Below are 24,681 nucleotides of genomic sequence, written 5' to 3'. Positions count from 1 at the left end.
TACTGCAATGCACTCTACGTGGGGCTGCCTTTGAAGATGGTTCAGAAACTGCAGCTTGTGCAAAATGCAGCAGCCAGATTGGTAACAGGGACCAGACGGTCCGAACATATAAAACCGATTCTGGCCCACTTGCATTGGCTTCCTGTATGTTTCCGAGCTCAATTCAAGGTGCTGGTTTTGACCTATAAAGCCTTACACGGCTTGGGACCACAATACCTGATGGAACGCCTCTCCCGATACGAACCCACCTGTACACTACGTTCAAGATCAAAGGCCCTCCTCTGGGTGCCTACTCCAAGGGAAGCTCGGAGGGTGGCAACAAGGGAGAGGGCCTTCTCAGTGGTGGCCCCCAAATTATGGAATGATCTTGTTGACGAGGTGCGCCTGGTGCCAACACTGTTATCTTCTCGGCGCCAGGTCAAGACTTTCCTCTTCTCCCAGGCATTTTAGCATGTGTTTTAAATTGTTTTTATATTGTTTTAAATTTTAAAATTGTGTTTTAAATTGTTTTTAAAATATGTGTTTTAAATTGTATATTTGTTTTAATGTTTTTGATTGCTGTAAACCGCCCAGAGAGCTTCGGCTATGGGGCGGTATACAAGTGCAATGAATAAATAAATAAATAAATAAATTAGGAGAAATTGCTTGCAAAAATGTGTACATTAGTCAAAACTGCAAAACTAAAATGTGTTTAATAGGAGAAATTCTCACTAAAATGTTGGAGAATGTTCATGAGGATTTTTAAAAAATCGCAAATTGCTGTAGGAATGCAGAGAACCAAATTTAAGATTGGAAAAATGGAAAACACAGAGAACCAACATTGACAGATCCTCCTATCCTCATGCCTGGCGATACAAAAAGTTTTTGTCTGACTCCAGACTGCCAAAATTGACACCAGATGAGCCTCCCTTGGGAGAGCATTTCGTAAATGGGACCGAGGAGGGAGAGACCAGATGGACCATTGAAAACGCCTTCTCAAAGTCAACATTATTCATTATTTATATAGCATCTTCAGTGTTCATGAAACTTTTTTATAGTACTTAATGCTGGGGATAAACCAGAAGAATCAGGGAAACTCAGTCCTGGAGGACCAAATGCAGCCCTGCCAGACCTCTCTATCTGGTTGTTGGGACTCTCCCCAGTAATAGCAGCTGGTGGCTCCAATGTCAGTGGGGCAGTAGAATCCACTCTGAGTTTTAGAGGAGCTGTCCAAGGTACTGAATGCCTTGGACAGCTCTGTGAAAGTTTGGACTAAAACCCGGAGTGGATTGCACTGTCCTACTGACATCGGAGCCACCAGTCGTCACTACTTCCCAGGCCACAGAGTCCTGCTCCACCCTCTCCTCAGATGTTGTGTGCAACTTTGAACTCTGGTAATGCCTCTTGCTTGCCTGGATGGGTGTGTGTGCATGTATGTGCATGTGCGCACATGCATGTGTGTAGAAACCTATGACTTTTGTATGCCTGGAATGTTGCACATGGTACAATGGTAAGAGTTATATCTGTTGCTCCACCCACTTTTCGCCTTTGGCTCGGTCCACCACTGGCATGCAGCCTCCAGAAATGGAAAGAGGCCTTCTAGCTGAAAAAAGTTCCCCACCCCTACTTTACACACACACCTGAAATCCCCTCTAGCACCCAACTGTTACAGGAGCCCTCTTCTCCCTTACATTTGTGGCTTAGAAGAGGAGGCTATAATCTAAAAATATTTAAAAAAACCTTTTTGGTGAAGGTGCATGCACAATCATGTTTTAAAAATGCATCTCCAACATCTCCAAAAACAGAATTAGAATTCAGACTCCATATAGGTGTTGGTAACATAATGGATTTTATTAGCAGCAGAGTATACAGCTGGCTGACAGTAGGCCTTTTCCTAGAATGGCCACTAGCACACCACCAACAAAGGGGGCAGATCTGCATATGCAAATTTTGATGCACATTTAGAGATAATTAGTATTATTTAAACAGAAATACAATACAGCCCCCAATAGTGAGAAGGCTGTGATCAGGTGTCCCGTGTGGCTGCTCATTTGGCTGTCCAGGTACAAATGGCTGGTGGGCAACTTAAAGGGCCCTGCTGCCTTTCTTATGGTTCATATGGAAGCTGCCTTATACCATGTCAAGCCATTAGTTTATCTATCTCAATATTGTCTACACTGACTGGCAGCAGATCTCCAGGGTTTCAAACAGGATCTCTCCCATCCCTACCTGCAGATTTCAGGAACTGAACCTGCAGCCTTCTGCATGCAAAGCAGGTTGCTCTACCACTGAGGCTCAGTCCTCCCAGTAGATTAAATTTGATTTGGACCAGACAGCCCTTCAAACAGAGAACAAATAGAGGCCTACCCTCTGGATATAGTAAGACCGCATTCACACCAAACATTAGGGCTTATCCACATGGGAGCATTTCTTCGTAGCAAATATGCTGCTTTTACCATCGTAATAGATTTACAAGGTCCACGGGAATACAATATCCTTCATCCCTGGTTAAGGGAGTTCAGCACGTGGGTTAAGGAGAACTGAGGTTGAGAAATGAGATTCCTGGAAGGGCTGGCATACTTCTGCATTCTCAACATAACAAGATGAAACTGGACTCCAAAGCTGCCCTGTCCACGCCTCTCGTAAGCAGTGCTAAGGAGCAATATGACTGCAGTGGTCAACCAAAGGAAACCCAATAGAGCAGAAGTCTATGCTTTAAACCAAGTGGCATGGGAAGCCAGCAGGGGGAAGCACACAATCGAGTTTTCACAAGGCCTACATTGGTAACATGCCTTTAAAGGGCGCCTGCAGGCCGTGTCAGTATTTCATGGGAGAGATTCAAGTGCATAAAACTTTGTTTGTGCAATTATAGTGGATTATTCATTTATTTATTATTTAACAAAATGTATATACCGTTTGATTATTTAAAAAAAAAACTCTAAGCAGTTTCCAAGAAATATTAAAAGAACTCTGTCTCCCTAGCTCAACATATCTACTTTAAAAAAGAAATGGACTTTTTGCAGCTAGGAAAGTGATGGACGAAATGTATTGAAAAGTGTGGGAGGAATGAACGACTAATAGGAAGATGTATGAACGCTTTGCTAACTAATCAGGATGAATGTTCATTGTCGTATAACTGCCCTGCAAACCAATCAGAATGAATGCCCAGTGAAGACAGGATATACGGCCCCTCCAGTCCAAACAGTCTTTTTATTGTACATTCATGATGATTTGTGCTCTTGATGGTATCAGGGCAGTTGTTTCCAGTCTGTGCATGTCATGTGGTAGCTTCTTGCTGAAATCCTGTGACTTTTTCTTAATTACATTTTTGTTGCCAGACAGAAATACAGAAATAAAAACAAAGTATAGGCATCGTTGCCATACAAACCAACCAAAGAACAGGTACAGCATAGTACTTGCATCAGATGAAAGGTAAGATCCTATGTGGCACATCTGTTTAAAACGCAAAAGCATTATCCATAGCTGATGTTCAAGGATAAAGTAATTTACATTGCAGGAAAGGAATGGGTTACAAAGTATTCCAAATGAATATATAATGTTTCAGGACATGGGTTTTATAAGGTTGGTTCGTCATGCGAGTAATGTATTTATTTTTTTATTAATTTATACCCCTCCTTTCCTCCAAGGAGCTCAAGGTGGTGTGCATGGTTCTCTCTTCCCCATTTTCTCCTCACAACAACCCCGTGAGGTAGGTTAGGCTGAGAGACAGTGACTGGCCGGTGGTTACCCAGTGAGCTTCATGGCTGAGTGGGGACTTGAACCCTGATCTCCCAGGTCATAGTACAACACCCTAGCCATTACACTGCACTGGCTGTCACACAAAGAGCCATATGGCTGCAAAGGAAATCCTGTAACTTCTTATACCACAAATGTTCTGGGGTTTTTTCTTCCTGCTTTTGTTGCATGATAAACACAAAAAACTGGAGCATGATAAACACACAATCATGCACACACCTATGCAGGGCTATTTGTTTCTCCTGTACAAGCAGGGTTGCCAGTAAATATCCAATCACCTCGGGAGACCAGGGTTCGAATCCCTACACAGCCGTGAAGCTCACTGGGTGACCGTGGGCCAGTCACTGCCTCTCAGCCTCAGAGGGAGGCAATGGGAAACCCCCTCTGAATACCACTTACCATGAAAACCCTATTCAGAGGGTGGCCATAAGTTGGAATCGACTTGAAGGCAGTCCATGGGGAAAAAAGGGGGGCGTAGTAGGTCACATTCACCAGACATTTGAAGCACATAGCTTATCCCAAAGAATCCTGGGAACTGCAGTTTACCCTTCAGAGCTACAATTCTCAGCACCCTTAACAAACTACCGTTCCCAGATTCTTTTTTTTGGGGGGGTGTCATGTTTTTTAAATGTATGTGCAGATGTGACTATTGACCCCTTACAACAGGGATGGGAAACCTTTTTTTTCTATCAAGGGCTGCATTCCCTCTGGAGGTGGTAATATGTCAGGAGGGGGGCACATGTCAGTGGTGGGTGGGGCCATCCCCTTTTTGCTCCTCCTCCCCATCTTGCCCAGCATGGGGTGCTGACAGAATGATGAATCAGTGTTGCGCCCCCTAGAGGGCTTACAGGAGGCTCTTTTCTCCTACTTCTAATATTCCATCTATCCACCCCATTTCCTCCCTCCCAACTTCCCCTCCCCCGCATGAAATTAAGCCAAGGAGACACAGGTTCTTCTACCCTGCCTTACCAGGTTAGCAACTGGAGGTTCTTCAGCCAGATTCATCCCTCTGGGTGGTGTTCCTTGCCCTCCTTCCTCTCACCTTGCTAACTAAGAGGCAAAGGGCTGTGGCCACAGAATCTTGCAAGCAAATCGGTTTAGGGTTGGGAAGTGGGTTCAAACACTGCCACTTCCTTTTGGGAAACGCAGCTGATAACCCAGCCCCCACCCAGCCCTTATTGGCAAAGCAAACAATTGCTGCAATAAATTGCATCGGTATTATACATGCAGGCTTGAGATTGCGGGCTGCTTTTTCAAAGTAGGCTGGCACAAGTTGCATCTCCTGTTTTGTTTTGTTTTGTCCCAGCTGGATCCCAATGCACATAGCTCCAATTTCCCCTGGCTCAGCAGTGTAGCTCTCCATCCCCATAGATCAGTCTTTGGTGCAGACAGGAGGGGACAAAGTGACCCGAGCCTGAATTTCACTTGTTCTCATGCTCAAAACAGTCTTACTTCCCCCCCACTGCCCCCTCCCACTACCAGGACTCCCACCTCCTCTGCCCCCTTAGATCACACTCCTCTCATCAGAGAATCCAGGAGCACCAACGTCTAGTCCCATTCTACTGATTGTCATCGTTTTATTGATTTCTATTGCACCTTTCCTACAAAGTGCTCAAGGTGACATATTTTATTTTATTTATAGGCTTGTATGCCGCATGATAGATAAAGTATCCAGGTGATGAAGATAACTCATCCTTAAAACACATAAAAATACTTAGCCAACATCTGGACGGTATGCAGAATAACCAATGGTTGAGCTATATATACATCAGAAAAGGCCTCTGTAAAGACAGTAGAGGCACCTGAAACAAAGTACTGCCGGTGTTTGCTCAGTAGTAATAGGCAGGAAATTCCACAGCCTAAATGCAGACATGCAAAATGCTTTCTTTGTCTTGTAGAAGCAAAGTGAACTTCATGTGGGACTCTTAACAGCTCCTCTCCAGATAAACATAAAGATCTGGCAGATTGGCAAGGCAGTCCCTCAAGTTAGCTAGTCCCAAGCTGTTCAAGGCTTAATATACTAAACATAAGATCTTGAATTTGCCCCAATAGCATATAAGTAGCCAGTGCAGATCCATAAGCAGAGGTGTTATATATGGTTCTCCGTGCCCCCCATTTTGTCTCACAACAACCCTGTGAGGTAGGTTAAGCTGAGAGAAAGGGCTGGTTCAAGGCCACCCAGTGAGCTTCCTGGTTGAATGGAGATTTGAACCGGGATCTCCAAGTCTGACACATTCATTCAGGGGTTGGAAACATGTTGCTCTCAGATGAAGTTGGAACTCCACTGCACCCTGTTCCTTTCCCAGGAGGATCAAACTGCTTGCAAAATTGGGGCAAAACTGTGCACAAAATGTGTATGTCAGGAATATGCATTTTCATGCATATTTTTTTAAAAATATTGCCAGCTGATATGGAAATGGGGCAGACTGAGGAGTGGAAAAATGAGAAATGGAGAGAAGCTAAAATGGACAGATTTGTCCATCTTTGATCATCGCTGCCCACTTCACTGGGCCTCCCTCAGCGCCTTTACAACACACACAAAAGGCTTTTCCAATGCCAGGTGAGGCTTTTCTAATCACTGTCTATGCCAGAAAAGCTGGTAAAGGCACAAGATCATAGGTGGCAAAAAGAAGGCAAGGCAGCAACCTTATTTCTCATTCTCTCTTATTTGAGCCTCTGAAAAAATGTGTGGCTTTACTGTCCTTTTGCAAGTCTCAGCTTCTGGGTGGAGGCACTAAGCCTCTGAATACCACTTGCTGGGAATGGCAAGCGGGAAGAGTTGCTGTTAGGGACACAGGGAGCTGCCTTGTAGTGAGTCAGGCCACTGGTCCATCGAGCTCAGTATTGTGTACACTGACTGGCAGCAGCGCTCCAGAGTTTCAGGCAAGGGACTCTCCTAGTCCTACCTAGAGATGGTGGGGATTGAACCTGAGGTCTTCTGCATGCAAGGTAGATGCTCAAGCACATGCGTCCATTGAAAGAACACTGGATCCATTCACTCTATTCCTCCAAGTCACTTAATCTAATCCCTCTCTTAAAATTGGTCTGACAACTTGTTTTCTGCCAGGGCTTGCTCCTGTGCCTTTTAAACTCCCCCCCCTTAAATATTAAAAGGCAGAATATAAATGAAATAAATTTGAGCAATAAATATGATTGCCCCCCAAAACAGATTTGTAAATTGCAATGCAATTTCCTGAGTGCATAATATACATGCTCCTATGCCTTTAAGGAGAGCCAGTGTGGTGTAGTGGTTAAGGTGTTGGACTACGGTCTGGGAGACCAGGGTTCAAATCCCCACACAGCCATGAAGCTCACTGAGTGACTTTGGGCCAGTCACTGCCTCTCAGCCTCATGAAAACCCTATTCATAGGGTCGCCATAAGTCGAAATCGACTTGAAGGAAGTACATATGCCTTTCAGAGCTGCACTACTGACAAAAATCCAATAAGTGAACCTCTCTCCCTTCTAGGGTTGCCAGGTTCAGGGCTTGAGACGGATCCTGTGTCTTTAGGAGAAGAGAAAGTCAGCCAAGTGCAGTGTTCTTGCAACCCTGTAATGGGAAAAACCACAAGGTGGAATTCTCCTTTCCCCTGCACAACTTTTAAAGATACAGAAGACCTCTTGGTTGCCAGGCCCAACCTCCAAGAGGTCTTTTGTATCTTTAAAAGTTGTGCAGGGGAAAGGAGAATTCCACCTTGTGGTTTTTCCCATTACAGGGTTGCAAGAACACCTGCACCTGGCTGACTTTCTCTTCTCCTAAAGATACAGGATCAGTCTCAGGTCTTGAACTTGGCAACCCTACTCCCTTCCCTTGTCACTGCATCTCCATGCCAACAGGAGCTTCACCTCAGAATCATGGGATGTGTACACATCATACATTTGAAGCACATTTGAAGCATGTCTTCCCCCTCAAAGGATCCTGGGAACGGTACTTACACCTCACAGAGCTCACAATTCCCAGTACCTTTAAAAACTACAATTACCAAGACTCGGGGGGGGGGCTGCTTTAAACATATGGCATATATGCAGCCATCGGGATGGAAGGTACCTGAAAGGTCATCTAGTCCAATCCCCTGCCAATGCAGGAAATCAGGGCTAACTCCAGATTTGATGAGACTGGACAAAATATGCTCTGGCAAGCCCCTTGTCTATCGGTGGATCCTGTCAGGCTTATTTGGTGGTGGCATTGGCACCATGCCAGACAACTGGGTCTGGCCCCCATTATAATTTGCCACAATGCTCCCAAAGTAGCATTGCTTGGGAGGGCCCAAGTCAGGTGTCAGTAGTGGGCCCTGCTAGGGTACTGGGGCCCTAGCAGTTGCCCAAGGACACCAGGCGCTGTCATCAGCCTTATAAGAAATCCCCTTCTACAGAAACCTTGATAGGAGGCCATGCAGCCTCCGCTTAAATTCCTATGACAAAGGAGAGCCCACCTCCGCTACCTTCGGAGGCAGTCTGTTCCACTATCAAACAACTTGCTTCATAACGGTCAGGAAGTTCTTCCTAACGTTTCAGCCCATGCAGCTCTTAAAGGCACAGAAGCACTATTGCCAGAGTGACGAAAATGTTCCTATTTCCCTAAAATTCAAGGGCATAGTTCAGGGAACCTGTTGCCTTCCAGATGCTGTTGGACTCCCTTTCATATCAGCCAGAACCAGCATGGCTTATAGCCAGTAGAGTAGGGTTTGGGGAAAATTTTGGTTGACTTTGCATTTAAAGGTGGAACTATCAAACTTGCACTTTCCAAAACAATACGTGAACTGAAACACAACCATCCTTCACCATTCTCACTTATCCAAATCTTGCAATGCAGTTCTCTAACCAGTGTTTACAAAAATGCGTATATCTGGGGAGGTGTGCATAAAAATAAATCTATTCATGAAAATAACACACAAAAATGCATTCTGTTAGGAAAAATTGCTTGCAAATGTGTATATTAGTCAAATGCATTAAAATTGATTTTTAGGATAAATTCACACTAAAATGCTGAAGAATTTTGTATTTTTCACACTTTGCTGCAGAAATGAGAAGTACTGAATTTAGGACTGGAAAAATGAGAAACAGAGAGAATGAAAATGGACAGATCATTCCCTCTCTAATCTGGAGGGCCAGAAATTCCCCAGCCTTGGCCTATAAGAATCCAGGAGTTTGGGGCTGTTGTTTTGCCCTGACCTGATTTAACCTGACAGATCTCTCTGGCATCCGCTTCTAGTAACAGGGGAGAAATTCAATTCAGTTCACATTTAAAGCTGAATCTATCAAATTTGCACTTTCTGAAACAATATCAGAAATTAAACACAATTGTTCTTCAAAATTTGCACTTGTCCAGATTTTGCGATACAGTTCTCCAAACAAACAATCTTAACAACAAAAACACATATTGGGGGAAAGTGTGCATTAGGAGAAATTGCTTGCAAAATTGTCTAGATTAGTCAAAACTGCATACAAAATTGTGTTTTTTAGAAGAAATTCACACTAAAATGCTGAAGAATTTTCATGAGGATTTTTTTTTAAATGGCAAATTGCTAGAGAAATGTGAGGAACTGAATTTAAGATTGGAAAAATTAGAAACACAGAAAATGGAAATTGATAGATCTTGCCATCCCTGTCCCCTTCCTTATCCTGAGCCTTTGCTGCCGCCTGCTGGTTTCTTTTCCTCTTCTGAAAGTTTAAGAGCAGCAAACTCTTAACTGTCAAGAGTTTCACTCCTTGCAGGTCACAGGCACAGACATTAGCTCTATTGTTTCTTAACTCTGTTGCCTCTTGCCCTCTTCTGCCATGGTGGCCACCCGCTGGGGAATCTGCTCTGCAGGGAAGATCACCCACGATTTCCTAGTACCCTGAAGACTTTGCCACCTGAGGATCACAAGGTAGGGGTGGGAGAGTCTGAAAAAAACCCTTTCTTAATTTTTAGGGCCGGTTCCTCTTTGGGAAGCGGTGTTCCTGTGGCTGGAGTCTTGCCAGCATTTCTTATGAGAAATAAGACCTTGTAAATTTCACATGGATGGAGCCAGCAATGGTCTCTTTGAATCAACTGATCAGCCTGTAATAATTTATTTTGAAACAATGGAAGAGAACAGAACGCTGGGCTACAGGGGCTTTTGGCCTGATCCATCAGGGCTCTTATGTTCTTAAATGATGTGACTAGGTATGGATGAATTTGTCAGCTCTGGTTTCTCTCAGATCCTCATTTTTCCAGCATTAAATTTTATCCTCCACAATTTTGCAGCAATTTGCAATTTTTTTAAAAAGAAAATCATCATGGAAATTATCCAGCATTTTAGTGCCAATTTCTCTGAACATACACATGTTTGTATGCCAGCCTGCCTAATATACACATTTTTGCAAAGCAGTTTCCCTTATTATAAAGCATATTTGCATGCTATTTTCACAAATATAGGCATTTAATGCACACGTTACCCTAACATGTGCATTTGTGTACACAATACTTGGCTGGAGAACTGCACTGAAAAATTTGGAGAAATGGACATCTCAAAGGATGGCTGTCTTTCAGCTCGCATCTTGTTCCAGAAAGTGTGACTTGAATCAAATTTCTCCTCCATCTCTAGATGTGACTCAACTCAAGCTTATGTATATCCACAATTGTCGCTTCCATAAGAACTTCCCTCTGCTCTTTTCCTTCTGTCAAACATGGGACAGGGCAGGGGCTATCTCTTGCTTACATGGTAAAATGTCACATACAGTGATACATGAAGAGTGTTGTAAGATTGGGGGCTGGACAGGTTGATGGATTGGGGAGTACTCCTGGAGATTGCCTTTGCCTTAATAGTTGTGGGAGCCTTGCCAAGCCCTTACTTTTGTTAGGGGGATTGGCTGATTGCTCTCAATAGAGTGGCAAGGAAATACCCAAAAGGGGGATCCCGCTCTCTCCCACACATCCCAGCTAAGGGCGATGAGATTTAGGTGTCTTCATGCAAAGAGAAATGCACACATGGAGAAACGAGACTGTTGTCAGCGTTTTTCAGTGGGAGTCAATCAGATACCAGCAAATTCAGGTCATGCAGTTAAAAGTTGATTTGGTTGTCTTGCATAACAAACTCATCCCCCCCCCAAAAAAAAAAGTCTGGTGGAAAGAGATGAGAAAATGCACTGGAAAGTGTGGGATAACACTTACTCTGCACAACATCATCTGACCTCCCCGCATACAAATCAGAATGAATGCTCAATAAGTAGCTGGATCTAACCTCCATGCAAGTGGTGTGAAACAAAACCGGGACAAATGCTTAACAAACAGGTCACCTGGAAACAACCAGAGAGCAAGCGCGAGCGCAAGATGAGTTTAGGCTTTCTGAGCATCTTTGGCTGCTGACTGCACATTTAAAGCACATTCTTCCCTTCCACCCAAAGAATCCTGGGAACTGTAATTTACCTGTCACAGAGCTATAATTCCCTTACCAAACTACAGTTCCCAGGATTCTTTGGGATGGGGGAAAAAGTGCCTTAAGTGTCCTTTAAATGGTGTGTGTCAGACATTCCAGGAACATTCCAGGAACATTGTAGGAACATTGGGCTTTGGCCATCTTTCAGAGGGTTTATAAGTTTTGTCTCCACCTATACAATAGCGTAGTGACAAATTCAGAAGTACAGGGTTCCTTCATGATAGTCAAAGCCATGCCCCTCCTGCTTTTTTTTTTTTGCTGCTGGATTGAGAATAAGAACCTTGTTAATGGCTTCTCCCATAACAACAGATATCTCTAGGAGCCAATAAGCATGAAAAGGGAGAGTGTTAGCTACGTCTCTTGGCTGACTCACCTCCCTTCACTCTGATTGGCTCCAATCAGCAGGAAAGGACAAGGAAGCATGTTGCAAGACTCTTCTCAGTGGCTAGCACACGCCCCTTTCATGCTGATTGGCTTGTGTGATGCTGGATACATAGGGATCCTTCTGGGACACCGCTCCCAAAAAGTAAGAGATCTAAGATAGGGTTGTCTGAGACTGATCCTGTATCTAGGAGAAGAGAAAGTCAGCCAAGTGCAGGTGTTCTTGCAACACTGTAATGGGAAAAACCATAAGGTGGAATTCTCCCTTCCCCCTGCACAACTTTTAAAGATACAGAAGATCTCTTGGTTGCCAGGCCCAGCCTCCAAGAGGTCTTCTGCATCTTTAAAAGTTGTGCAGGGGGAAGGGAGAATTCCACCTTGTGGTTTTTCCCATTACAAGAACACCTGCACTGGGCTGACTTTCTCTTCTCCTAAAGATACAGGATCAGTCTCAGGCCCTGAACCTGGCAACCCTAATCTAAGACCCCCCCAAGACCCTGTACGACTACACCCCTGCACCTATAGCACGGAAGAGGAAGGAGGCTGGAGAGATAAATGCAGATTCCTTTTTGTTACCAGAGAGTGTCTGGCAGACTCTATTTGCAAAGTGCTTTTCTATGCACTGGCACTTGTCCGAAAAGGAAAGAGGAGGCAGCTGTGGAACCAGAGCCCAGAGCTTGCGACATATATTGGCAGCAGCAACCTCCTCTCTGCTTCAAGCCAACGCCCTTCCTTGATTGCAGCTCCCTTTTCTGGCATCTCAAGAAATGGCTGGTGGAACTCAACCCTTTAAATTTATTTTGTGCCAAGAGTGCTTCTCATCTAGGCTGGGGTTTAAATGAGGGGGGAAATATGGGTTGGTGTTTTGATGCCAAATATGGGTAGAAACACACTCACTGTTCTGCTGATACCAGTGCATCTCCACCTCTCTTTTCTGAAAACGGGGGCACACTAGTCAAACCCTGCCCCTTTTTACTGTCATACCTGAGGGAAGCAGCTTGGGTGCATTTTTGAAAAAATCAGCTTCAAAGAGACTTCGCAACTGATCAGCAGATCAATCCTTTCCCCCGTCAGTGTGGCTAATGGAAACGCTTTGCTCTGGCAACTAGTTTACGTCATGTGGGCACTGCAAGAAAAGTACATCTGTCAGGACTCAGGAGCACCCATTCTGCAATGAACGCCCATCTCAACACACCCTTAGCACAACCTTCTCTCTGATGTGTCTTTTTTTAAAAAAAGGAATTCCTCAGAGATCTGTTCTGGGCCCTCTGCTTCTCTCTCTCTCTCTCTCTCTCTCTCTCTCTCTCCACACAGTCTCTGGGTGACCACATCAAATTCTGTGGCTTTCATTACTACTTACATGGGATCCAACATCCCCAACATACATTTAAAGTGCTCTTATACCCTTTAACAGCCACGGCTTCCCCCCCAAAGTCCTGGGAAACGTAGTTTGTTAATAATGGTAAGAGTTGTTAGGAGACCCCTCACGGAGCTACAATTCCCAGCACCCTTTTCAAACTACAGTACCCAGGGCCCTATTCTCTTCAGGGCAACCTTCTGAGGGCCACATGCCAGCTGTGGGCAAGGCCAGAGGCAAAAGTGGGCACAGCAATGAATGTAAAATTTGCCTTTGCACAGAAGACTAGTTTCTATGCACATTCCCACACTCCTCTGTATTTGCCATCAAAGCAAGCCAGAGGCATGATCAGAATTCAAGGGCACAGCCAGCCAGGCAAAAACACTCAAGCAGGCTCATGAGGGGTGTGGCCTGAGGACAATCCCAAGGGCCAGATGAAGAAGTCTAGAGGGCTGCATTTGGCCCCTGGGATTCAGGCTCTGCACCCCTTGAGGAAAATACTCCATTGTTCAGGACTAGTTCATATTTTGTTGTAATAGCCACATGAGTTATGTTTTTCAGGCTAATTCTGTATGTCTCGCTCTAACAGTTGTATCCGCAGCATTAAAATGTTTGTGAGTGCAATACCGTCCCATTTTATATGTATTAGGGATCTTGTGTTTGTGTTGGATTGATTTTAGAGAGAGGACCCTTACCGTGCATGGATTGCAACAACTGATATCAACTGATGGCCAGGTGGGCTTGGGTTGAGGAAAATGGCCTTGTGTGCCACATTTGCCCCCTGGCAGGCCAGGATTGGCCTGCAGGCTGGAGGTTCCACAGCCTTGCTGTAAAGCATCATACACACAGACAATGCTATAAAAAACAAATTGTCATCAGTCAGAATTGGTATTCTCTACCTGAAGCCCAAAGGGTTACAATCCAGACTTCTATCATTGCTCTCTACTGCCTCATTTTGCTGGACGAGTAAACAGGGGCTCAAGAGTCCTGCTGATTCAGCTGACCCACTCTTCCCTCTCTTCCAGGTGGTGGCCATCACTTCTCATGACCTCAGCCGGGCTCAGGAATACGCCAAGACCCATGGCATCCCCAAGGCTTATGGCTCGTATGCAGAACTGGCTGAGGATCCAGATGTTGGTGAGCACTGCAGCCTTCCCTCCTAAAACAGGGATGGAGAAACCTGTGGCTAGATCCCATTATCCTTGGCCACTGCCTGCCTGGGGCTGATGGGAGCTGTCCAACAACACCTGGAGGGCCACAGCTTCTCCATCCCTGCCCGAACATCTGAGCTTCCACTTCTGTACGTAGACAACGTGCATGTTGGCCTTCTTCCTGAGCCTGCTGGGGAAATCTGAAGGCTACTCCTGGGTTTTGGATGGGACACGCCCAGTCCCAGGCTATGGTCTGAAGGTACATGAGGCTAGCTCCCTGCTGAAGCTAAGCAGGGTCAGGTCTGGTCAGTGCCTGACTGGGAGACCGCCTGGGAACCATATGTAGGCTGCCTTGGGTTTCTAGCATGAAAAGAAAGGCAGGGTATAAATGTCATAAATAAATAAATAAATATTTGGAGATTCTGGGGATAGATCTTGGGTCTTTCTGCATGCAAAGCACATGCTCTACCACTGGGTTACCACAGGCCTTCCCTTGAGGCTGCAATGGGATCTTTCCAGGCACTGGGGCCTTAGCATTTGTCCAAGGATGGTGATCCCTGATGTTGGGCCTGTGCCAGGTGCAGAAGGCCTTTTTAGTGTGTGAACCTGCCAGCCCCTCTTATAAATGATGCCACACAGTTGCTACAGGATGGTGCAACAGGATCCCTCCCCTGGGGAACACTAATACTCCTGGTATCCTCTATATGCAAATTTATGAAGCTGGAGGACTTTTATATCCTTTTTCTTTTTTAGGAACAAAGGATCCATTGATCCCTAATGATGTCTCACATGTCTTGAGTATATAAATGCTGGCCTCCCCAAACTCTGTTCTCAAAAAGAAACAATCTGCCGTCTATGTGTCTCTCCAATTTTTTTTTGCAACAAAATCAGTTCTGATTTTGCTGCTTCTTAGAGCGCCTGTATACTAGGGAGCAACTGACTTGGCAGTCATGTCACGTATCAGGCGCATCTGATTTCCGCCCCCCCCCTGCACTGAGCTTGTCCAAGGTTACATTGGAATCCAACAGCAATTTGAGATGTGGGATGATATTTGATTTGTTACCATATGCACAGAGTGTACTACTTGATTTGATGTTTTGTTGCATGGGGGCCCTCCACAGATCTTTTCCAGGAACTCTTTTGTTAGCAGGCTGCCTGACAGTAGTAATCTGTGGAAAACTAAAGCAGGCTCTCCCTTCAACGTATGGTCTTGTTGACCTGCCAAGTGGATGTTGGGACCAGTAGTGTAGTGGCTAATTCAGAGGTGCAGGGTCCCTTCATGACAGTAATGCCACACCACCACATGGCCACGCCCCCTTTTCCACTTGCCCTTGACTCCCTTGATCTCCCTCTTCACACTCCATTACAACAGAGCCAATCAGCATGAAAGGGGAGGCTATGTGTTAGCTACTGAGAAGAGTCTTCTTACTGGCTGACTCACCTCCTTTCACTCTGATGGGCTCCAGTCAGCATGAAAGGGCAAGGATTGTTCTCAGTGCCTAACATGCTTCCTTTTCATGCTGATCGGCTCATACGTGGGGAACTGGCTGGGACCCTGTTCCCAAAAAAGTAATGGGTCTGCAACCCCCTGCGACTCTGGACGACTACACCCCTGGTTGGGACTGGATCTCAAAAAGAAAAGGAAAAAAAGGAAGAAAAAATAAGAAAATCCAAAGAAGCGTGGAGATAAAGATCGCTTTGACTGAAAGAAATCATTTACGAACTCTCATCCTTCCAAGCAATACCGCTCTTGCATCTTCTCCGTGCTTAGTTAACTAGAACACAACCATGTCTCAGCTTGCCCTGCACACTGTGCTAAATGTGCAGGGATGCCTTTGGTGGCTTGCTTTTTTGTTACCTACTTCTTTCCTACCTCCATTCAGTGGTCAGTGAGTCTTATATGTGGAGAGAGGGAGCCTGCTTTACTTTTGCACACAGAACTATTGTCAGGCAGTCTGCTAGCAAAATACTTCCCTGGAAGGATGCCAGAAACTTGGGACAGGTGCTCTGTCTCTTTTGTACTTGATTTGCCATTGGCATTTGATATTTGTAGGCATGAAAAGATCATGCACTGAAGAGGAACTGAGGGTAGAATGTTGGTCTCTTGAGTTGCCTTCTGGCCCTGTTCCCATTTCCTGCTCATGTCAAACTTTGGGTATCCTCTCTCTCTCTCTCTCTCTCTCTCTCACTCTCTCTCTCTCTCTCTCTCTCTCTCTCCTTTTTTTTAATAGATGTGGTGCACATAGGGGTGGTGAATCCATATTACCTCCCGTCTACCCTCCTCTTCATCCAGGCTGGGAAGAATGTGCTCTGCGAGAAGCCAATCGGCATGAATACTGCTGAGGTGAAGACAATGGTGCGGGCAGCTTGGGAAAAGAACGTCTTCCTCATGGAGGTAAGAGGCAAGGATGCTCCCTGCAGGTCAAAGTGCAGCAAATGGCCCAGATTCACACATACCACTATTAAACCATGTTTTAGTGTGAATTAGCACATGTACTAATGGGGAACAGCTGCAGCACTGGGGGACTGGAGAAGACCTGCCCTGAGAGTATCTGAGCATCTGGGTGCTTGCTGCTTGCTCCTTTGGGTTGCTGTCTCTTGAGACAGCTGAAGTCCCTGGTAAGTGCTGCAAGGGCTGGGACCCCCTGCCTGACCCTTGCTCCAGAGAGAGGCCGCAGTTAATCTTGCAGCCTTTTGCATCAGCTCCTGGCTGGGTCAGGGGGCATAAAAGCCTGGCTGCCCTTGGGGTACCCCTTAGGGAGTCCTGTGGGTGAGGGCACTACCCCCTTCTAGTTTTTAAAAAAAAATCTAGAGGAGATTGGTAGTGGAGAGGGTGTATGGTGCATGTGTAGTTCCTGCACAGGATGGGAGCCTGTGCAGTGAACTGAACCATAGAAGAAAGTTGCCTTCAGAGTGAGAGTCTGTAACTGGCAAAAGGCTGGCCCTCCCTGGGTGTGAGACAGAGGGGGAGTAGATGTGCCCTGTCTGAAAAACATTGAGTGGGTCTTATTGTTCCTAATTCTCTCAGAATCTCCTACTGGGATAATTGGCTCAGCTAGGTTTTGTTGGTGGGCTCTTGTTGGGTCCATATCAGGTGTTTAGGAGCAGTCTTAGGGCTCGTCCAAACTGACCCGGATAATCCACGTTTTCCATATTCGCTTTGTCATCCAAAAGTTCCCACTTTGCCTGTTTGTTTGCTCTTTTCCGATCTGAAAAATACACTTTTTTTGCGCTCACACACGTGGCGGGAAGACCAGTACATTATTTTCGCTTTTCCGCAGCTCCGCTTGTAACTCCACCCCCTATCAGCCAATTGGTCCGCAAAACATGACGTATGCTTCTCTTCCCCTTTGCACCGAAGCACAATAACACGCATGCGCTTGAACGTAAGAGCGCTCAATTTCAAAGGAAGAGGTATTGATTATGTGTGTGTATATATATATATATAGATATATATAAAACAAAGAAGAAGGATGGGGGGTATGGGTTGGAGGTGGGGGGCCCATGAGAAGGCACCCCCCCACAGAGGGAGAAATAAATAAATAAAACCCGTCTCCTCTGCAAAATCACTTGAAGCCAGCGCTCACGCAGTGGTGGGATACCTCCTTGTGCCAGATTGGGGGGGGTGTTTGGAGGGGGGGACAAGGAGGGGTACGAAAGAAAGAAAAAGGAGCAGGAAGAAAAGGCACAAAACTTTTTTTCTTGGCTCTCTCTTCCCAGATCAGGGCTGGGGGGGGAACCCTTCAAAGTGTGAAAGGGTCCCATTGAAAAGCATTAAACAAATGTATTAGAATTCTGTCACTTTCTTCGATTGACTAGATCAAAATTCCTGGAGAGGAAGGCAACTTGGGGTGAGGGGAGGAGGTGCTGTCCTCCATAGGAAGAGCCCCTCCACAACACACACCCCTTCCTGACTTCCCAAAGGGTGTGTGTGGACAGATCCTCTGCCTTTCCCAGGCGCTGCATCAATCAGTGGCACCTCCTGAAATCTTCTGGGGAGTTCCCCCCTCCCCATGTTGTGCATTTGGCTCAAGGGGTCTCCCATGGCCACAGGGGGAGGGTGCAGAGCAGGCCTGTTGGCCTGGTCCACCAGTGATCCCCCACGACTACAAAGCCAAAGTGGCCTCCTTGCTTTGTAGAGAGGAAGGGAGAAGCTCCCCTCCCCAGCTTTGTAGTCGTGGGGGGTCCCTATTGTGTATTAAAATATCATATTTGCGCAAAAGCAATGATACACCACAGGAATAATGTGATTTCAACAAACAAACAAGAGCGTGAAATTTGAATTTGCGAGTGGGGGCAAGGCAAGAAATCCCCACCCAGGGAGGGCAAGCTAGTGAGTGGGCAGTGGGGAGGGCAGGCGCCCAAGGGGGAGTACAAGCAAAGGAGCCGGTGGAGTGCAAGTGAGGAAGCGGGCAGGCGCAAGGCAAGAAATTCCCAGCCAGGCAGGGTGGGAGTTGCAATGGAGCTTATCCGATATGGGGTGGGGGGGAGGCAAAAGCCTGCTGTGGGTTATGCTGGGACCTTCCAGGCATTTTGGACTACAACTCCCATCAATCCCACTCCATGCAGCTGAGTCTTCCGTTTGTAAGCACTGCTATGCGGAAATTTGCCTGTTAGCTCAGAGGCAGGGAACCTGTGGCCATCTTGATGTTGTGGGACTACAACTCCCATACTTTACTTCAGTTGTTCACAGCCTTTCTTTCCCACTGACCACCTGAAAATTGATGATGATCTGGGCGGATCACTTAATAATTTGCCTGCCTATGGTAGCAATTGTAAAACCCTGAGCTAGACACTCTAAGTTTTTTAATTGTATTTTTATTGATTCTTTTATTTCTTGTATTGTATTTTACTGCATTACAATTTGCATTCCCTAGAATTCAAATGGTAATAAAATAAAATACAATATGAGAAATAAAAGAAGCAATCAAAATCAATATGAATGCTCAATTAGATGGATGTGCTGTCTGCCGTGTTCAAGCAAAAACCTACAGACATGCCACGGACTATCTGAATGAAGCTCACGGACCACAGTTTGGAAACCCCTGCTTTATTTGTTTGTTAATTATTACATTTAGACCCTGTCTTTTCTCCAAGGAGCTCAAGGTGGTGTACATGGTTCTTACCCCTCCCTATTTTATCCTCACAACAGTCCTGTGAGGTAGGTTAGGCTGAGAGCCAGGGAGTGGCCCAAGGTCACCCAGTGAGCTTCATGGCCAAGTGGAGACTGATATGTCTGTTCTTTGTTGGTTAGCTGGGCTGCAAGGGGGACCTTCTTGGACAGGAAGAAATGAGATTTTGTTTCTTTGAACTGCAAATATATCGGCCTATATCCATGAAAGTAATATACAAATGTTGAGGGCAGACCAACTAAAAAGTATGCCTCCTTCATGCATGAGCTATCAGCACTGCAACCTTCTGAAGGCCACATGCCGCTGGTGAGCAGGGACAGAAGCCAACGTGGCAGGAACCTCTACTGATCCAAGGCCCTTCTGCGAATGGAAGGACCAAGCTGGAACCAAGCTGTTGTGTTTGTTTTCTACCCAGCATACCCACTGCCTGCAAGGGGAAGAGGACCATCACTGCCCAGGGAGGGAGAGCCATCTGCCTGCTTTGCTGCTGCTGCTTGACCAACATCTCTGCTCTCTCCTTCTTGGGCTCCTGCTCTGCACGTGGGCACCTTGCAGGACCAGGCTCCAGGTACTCAGCCAGCTGTGCCTGATACTGTTCCACCTGTCCCTTCTCTGGAGGGGATATATAAGCCGGCTGGCTGAGGGGGCTTGGGAGATCCAGTGCCTGCAAGGGAGGAGGACCGTCACTGCCCAGGGAGGGAGAGCCATCTGCCTGCTTTGCTGCTGCTGCTGCTGGATAACATCTCTGCTCTCTCCTTCTTGGGCTCCTGCTCTGCACGTGGGCACCTCGCAGGACCAGGCCCCAGGTGGCGCTTTTCCCGGGAAGAAGAACGGTTTGAGAGCTGCGTTGGTGCGCATGGAGCACGGGACTGTGGTTGTTGTGTAGACCTGAATGGAATGAGTGGATGTTTGTATGACTGTATGTTGTGAGTGTGTGTGTATTTTTATTTTATTTTATTTTTATTTTATTTTATTATGTGCCTGGGCGGGAGGATAGGGTATTGGGAGGGGGGACCAGAGGGGGCCCCTGTTAGCGTAGTGACGGGTAATGGGAGGTATGGCGTTGTGAGGAGGACATGCCGGTTGAGGGGAACTCGGCACAGACAATTGGTGGCTGTACCGTGTTCCAGTCCTCCCCACATCCACAGGATTGCTGGTAGTTCTATCAGCCAACTCTCGGATCTCCAGTTGCTGCTGCTTAATGCCAGATCGGTAAATAATAAAGCTTCCCTCATCCATGATTTAATTGTGGATGAGGCGGCCGATCTGGCGTTTATTACTGAGACATGGGTGAGCGATCTGGGAGGCATTAATCTCTCCCAGCTGTGCCCACCTGGGTACTCGGTTCAGCATCTGGGTAGATCCGAGGGTCGGGGAGGGGGAATCGCTGTGGTCTATAGAAGTTCCATCCCTCTCATTAGGCACCCTATCCAGGTAGCTAATGGTCTGGAGTGTCTCCATATTACGTTGGGCCAGCGAGACAGACTGGGAATACTGTTGGTGTACCGTCCACCCTGCTGCCCAACAGCCTCCCTAACTGAGCTGACGGAGGTGGTCTCGGGTTTGGTGTTGCGATCCCCCAAATTTATGGTATTGGGGGATCTCAACATTCATGCCGAGACCGCTTTGTCTGGGGCGGCTCAGGACTTCATGGCCTCCATGACAGCCATGGGGCTGTCTCAATTTGTTACTGGCCCTACGCATATTTCGGGGCACACTCTAGACTTAATTTTTGCTACTGGAGCAGAGGATGGTGATCTGGGAGTGAGGGATTTTACATCTATTCCTCTGTCATGGACAGATCATCGCCTATTGAGGTGTAGGCTCACAATGTTTTCTCCCCTCTGCAAGGGTGGAGGACCTATTAAGATGGTCCGCCCCCGGAGACTAATGAATCCTGAAGGTTTTCAGAAGGCTCTGGGGAGTTTTCCGGCTGATAAAACTGACGCTCCTGTTGAAACCCTGGTCAATCTGTGGAATACGGAAATGACCCGGGCAGTTGACACGATCGCCCCGGTGCGCCCTCTCCTCTGCAGAGCTCAATTGGCTCCGTGGTTTACCCCGGAGCTAAGAGTGATGAAGCAAGAAAGGAGATGGCTTGAGTGCAAATGGAGACGAACTCCCGACGGCTGTGGTCTTGCACTTGTGAAGATCTCTACCAAGCTCTATGTGAAGGCGGTGAGGGCAGCGAAGAAGCAGTACTTTGCTGCCTCCATTCAGTCATCTTCTAACCGCCCAGCGGAACTTTATAAGGTTGTTCGGGGACTTTTACACTCTGGTCCTCAGAACGCAATAATACCATCAATAGCCCGCTGTAATGAGTTTGCGAGACACTTCCAAGATAAGATCGCAAACATCCGCCGGGACCTTGACTCCAATATTGTAGCAGTTGAGCCTAATGAGGTGTCCGGAGCACAGTCCTGTCCTGTTTTATTGGATGAATTTCAGTTGGTTCAGCTCGAGGACGTGGACAAGGTGCTTGGACAGGTGCGGGCGACCACTTCTGCTCTGGATCCTTGTCCCTCATGGCTAATAAAAGCTAGCAGGAACGGAACAGCCGGATGGGCCAAGGAGGTGATCAATGCCTCTTTACGAGAGGGAGTGGTACCACCCTGCCTGAAACAGGCAGTGGTGAGACCGCTCCTAAAGAAAAACTCCTTGGACCCTGAAAATCTTGACAACTATAGGCCGGTAGCAAATGTTCCGTTCCTGGGCAAGGTTTTAGAGCGTGTGGTCGCTCACCAGCTCCAGGCTCTCTTGGATGAAACTGATTATCTGGATCCATGTCAATCGGGCTTTCGGCCGGGGTTTGGTACAGAAACAGCCTTGGTCGCCCTGTATGATGACCTCTGTCGGGAGAAAGACAGAGGGAGTGTAACTCTGTTGGTTCTCCTTGATCTCTCAGCGGCTTTTGATACCATTGACCATGGTATCCTTCTGGGACGTCTTGCGGACTTAGGAGTTGCAGGCACTGCTTGGCGGTGGCTGTGCTCCTACCTCAAGAATCGTCTCCAGAAGCTGGTGCTTGGGGAGCATTACTCGAGTCCCTGGATACTCCAATATGGGGTCCCACAGGGTTCAGTTCTGTCCCCCATGCTCTTTAATATCTATATGAAGCCGCTGGGCGAGGTCATTAGGAGATTTGGAGTGCGTTTCCAGCAATATGCTGATGATACGCAGCTCTACTTCTCCTTTTCATCTTCTTCAGGTGAGGCTGTTAATGTACTAAACCACTGCCTGGCCGCGATAATGGACTGGATGAGAGCTAATAAACTGAGACTCAATCCTGACAAGACTGAGATGCTGTTGGTGGGAGGGCTCTCTGCCCAGATGGTTGATGCCCGACCTGCCCTAGATGGGGTTACACTCCCCATAAAGGAGCAGGTCCGTAGTTTGGGGGTCTTATTAGATCCGCTCCTGTCACTGGAGGCTCAAGTAGCCTCGGTGGCACGGAATGCGTTCTACCAGCTTCGGCTGGTAGCGCAACTACGACCCTATCTGGATAGGGAGAACCTTGCCACAGTTATCCATGCTCTGGTAACCTCTAGATTGGACTACTGTAATGCACTCTACGTAGGGTTACCTCTGAAGACGGTTCGGAAACTTCAGCTGGTGCAGAATGCTGCGGCCAGAGTTCTTACTGGGACAAAAAAATTTGATCATATAACACCTGTCCTGGCCCAGCTGCACTGGCTACCAATATGTTTCCGGGCCAGATTCAAAGTGTTGGTTCTTACCTATAAAGCCCTTAACGGCATCGGACCGCAATACCTGGCGGAACGCCTCTCCCGCTATGTAGCTACCCGGTCGCTGCGCTCGACGTCGAAGGCCCTTCTCCGTGTCCCAACGCATAGGGAGGCACGGAGAACGATAACTAGAGCTAGGGCCTTCTCAGTGGTGGCCCCCGAACTATGGAACGCCCTCCCTGATGAGATACGCCTGGCGCCTTCTTTGCTATCTTTTCGGCGCCAGGTAAAGACCTATCTCTTCGCCCAGGCATTTTAAAAATTTTAAAATTTGAATTTAAAATTGAAAAATTTTAATTATGTTTTATTGTGTTTTTGTATTTTAACCTGTTTTATTATGCTGTGCACCGCCCTGGGAGCTTATTGCTATAGGGCGGTCTAAAAATGTAATAAAATAAAAATAAAATAAAATAAATATGAACCCTGGCCTCTTGGGTCCTAGTTCCAACACTCTAACCACTACACCACACTGGCTCCCTGACCAGTGGGGCTGATGGAAACCAAAGTCCACAAATATTCCCCTACTCCTGTTTTAGCACTCAGTTGTGATGACCAGCTCTCTTCTCTCCCTGCTTCTTCTAGGTTTGAAGAAAAGCCCCATCCTGACCCATGCAGACAGCGAGCTGGTCAATTCCATCCTGGAAGAAGCTTGGCGGCAAGGGGAAGTGTCATACTCTCAGGACAAAGTGTGACACACTCTGTTTCCCCCTCCTGGAATCCTGGGGGCTCCGTATTCTTTGCTCTGTCAAAATGTCCATGTGGGCAGACTCTCAGCTGGACAGGCTCTCAACGGGAGGATGGAGGACAAGACAATTAATGGCCAATAAAGTGGCTTTTGCAAACATTGGAATGAGAGTTTTGGAATAACTTGGTGCATTTGAGGAGGGCTTTAGGAGGGAGCAGGAGGTCTAAGATATTTGGGTGGAGGAGACTGGCAAATGAGAAAAGCTAAGCAGTAAGTATTGTGGGACAGAGAGGAAAGGGGTTAAGCAAAAGTCCGCTCACTTACCTATATATATCACTTAAGACACTGTTTTTCAACCTTGGGAACCCAGATGTTGTTGGACTACAAATCCCATCATCCTTGGCCACCGGCCAAGCTGTCTGGGGTTGATGAGAGTTGTAGTCCAACAACAACTGGGGATCTCAGGTTGACGAACAGTGAATTAAGGCATAGATTGCCAACATAGTGCTCAGTAGGCACATAGGCACCCACAGAGGCCTTCCCTGGCCCCCACAGGGCCCCATTCCCCCCACAAAATAAGGCTTGAAAGAAGCCTTCTGTTGACTCCCATAGAACACCTTTTTGAAGCCTTATTATTTATGTTGTGTTATTGTTGCATTAATAGCTTTCCCCCAAGGAGCTTGAGGTGGTGTACATGTTTCTCCCCGCCTCCCCCTGATTTTATGCTCCCAGCAACCCTGTGAGGTAGGTTAGGTTGATAGGTGGCCCAATGTCACCTAGAGAGCTTCATGGCTGAGTGGAGATTTGAACCCATGTCTCCCAGGCCATAGTCCAACACTCTAACCACTTTGCCACACTGGCATTGTTGGGTGGGGGTACTCATAGGGACGTAGGAAGTTGCCTTATGGTGAGTCAGACCAATCAGTCATCCACACCAATTGGCAGTCATCCTCCAGGGCTTCAGACTGGAGTTCTTCCCAGTGATGTTTCAAGAGGGTAGGACTAGGTCTAATGGTTTTAAGTTGCAGGAGCATAGATTCAGATTGGACATTAGAAGGAACTTCTTGACAGTAAGGGCAGTTCGGCAATGGAACT

At 46.7% G+C, this 24,681-nt stretch overlaps 1 protein-coding gene across 1 annotated transcript; it reads left to right on the top strand.

The window, feature by feature from the left end:
• Window positions 1–2,582: 2,582 nt before the first annotated feature.
• LOC133367522 (trans-1,2-dihydrobenzene-1,2-diol dehydrogenase-like) lies at window positions 2,583–23,717 on the top strand. Its single transcript, XM_061591615.1, has 4 exons — window positions 2,583–2,621; window positions 13,898–14,009; window positions 16,255–16,418; window positions 23,484–23,717. The coding sequence occupies exons 1-4, from the start codon at window positions 2,583–2,585 to the stop codon at window positions 23,487–23,489; spliced, it is 321 nt and encodes a 106-aa protein (XP_061447599.1). The 3' UTR covers window positions 23,490–23,717.
• Window positions 23,718–24,681: the final 964 nt, after the last annotated feature.

The sequence above is a fragment of the Rhineura floridana genome, chromosome 11, assembly GCF_030035675.1.
Source record: "Rhineura floridana isolate rRhiFlo1 chromosome 11, rRhiFlo1.hap2, whole genome shotgun sequence".
Taxonomy (NCBI): Eukaryota; Metazoa; Chordata; class Lepidosauria; order Squamata; family Rhineuridae; genus Rhineura; species Rhineura floridana.
This window is presented reverse-complemented; position numbering and strand designations above follow the sequence as displayed.

Excerpts from the sequence above, each read along its gene's own strand:
- LOC133367522 (XM_061591615.1), top strand. The coding sequence starts at position 2,583 with ATGAAACTGGACTCCAAAGCTGCCCTGTCCACGCCTCTC. Across the intron at positions 2,622-13,897 it reads CTGCCCTGTCCACGCCTCTC|GTGGTGGCCATCACTTCTCA; the intron begins GTAAGCAGTGCT and ends CCTCTCTTCCAG. Across the intron at positions 14,010-16,254 it reads GGCTGAGGATCCAGATGTTG|ATGTGGTGCACATAGGGGTG; the intron begins GTGAGCACTGCA and ends TTTTTTTAATAG.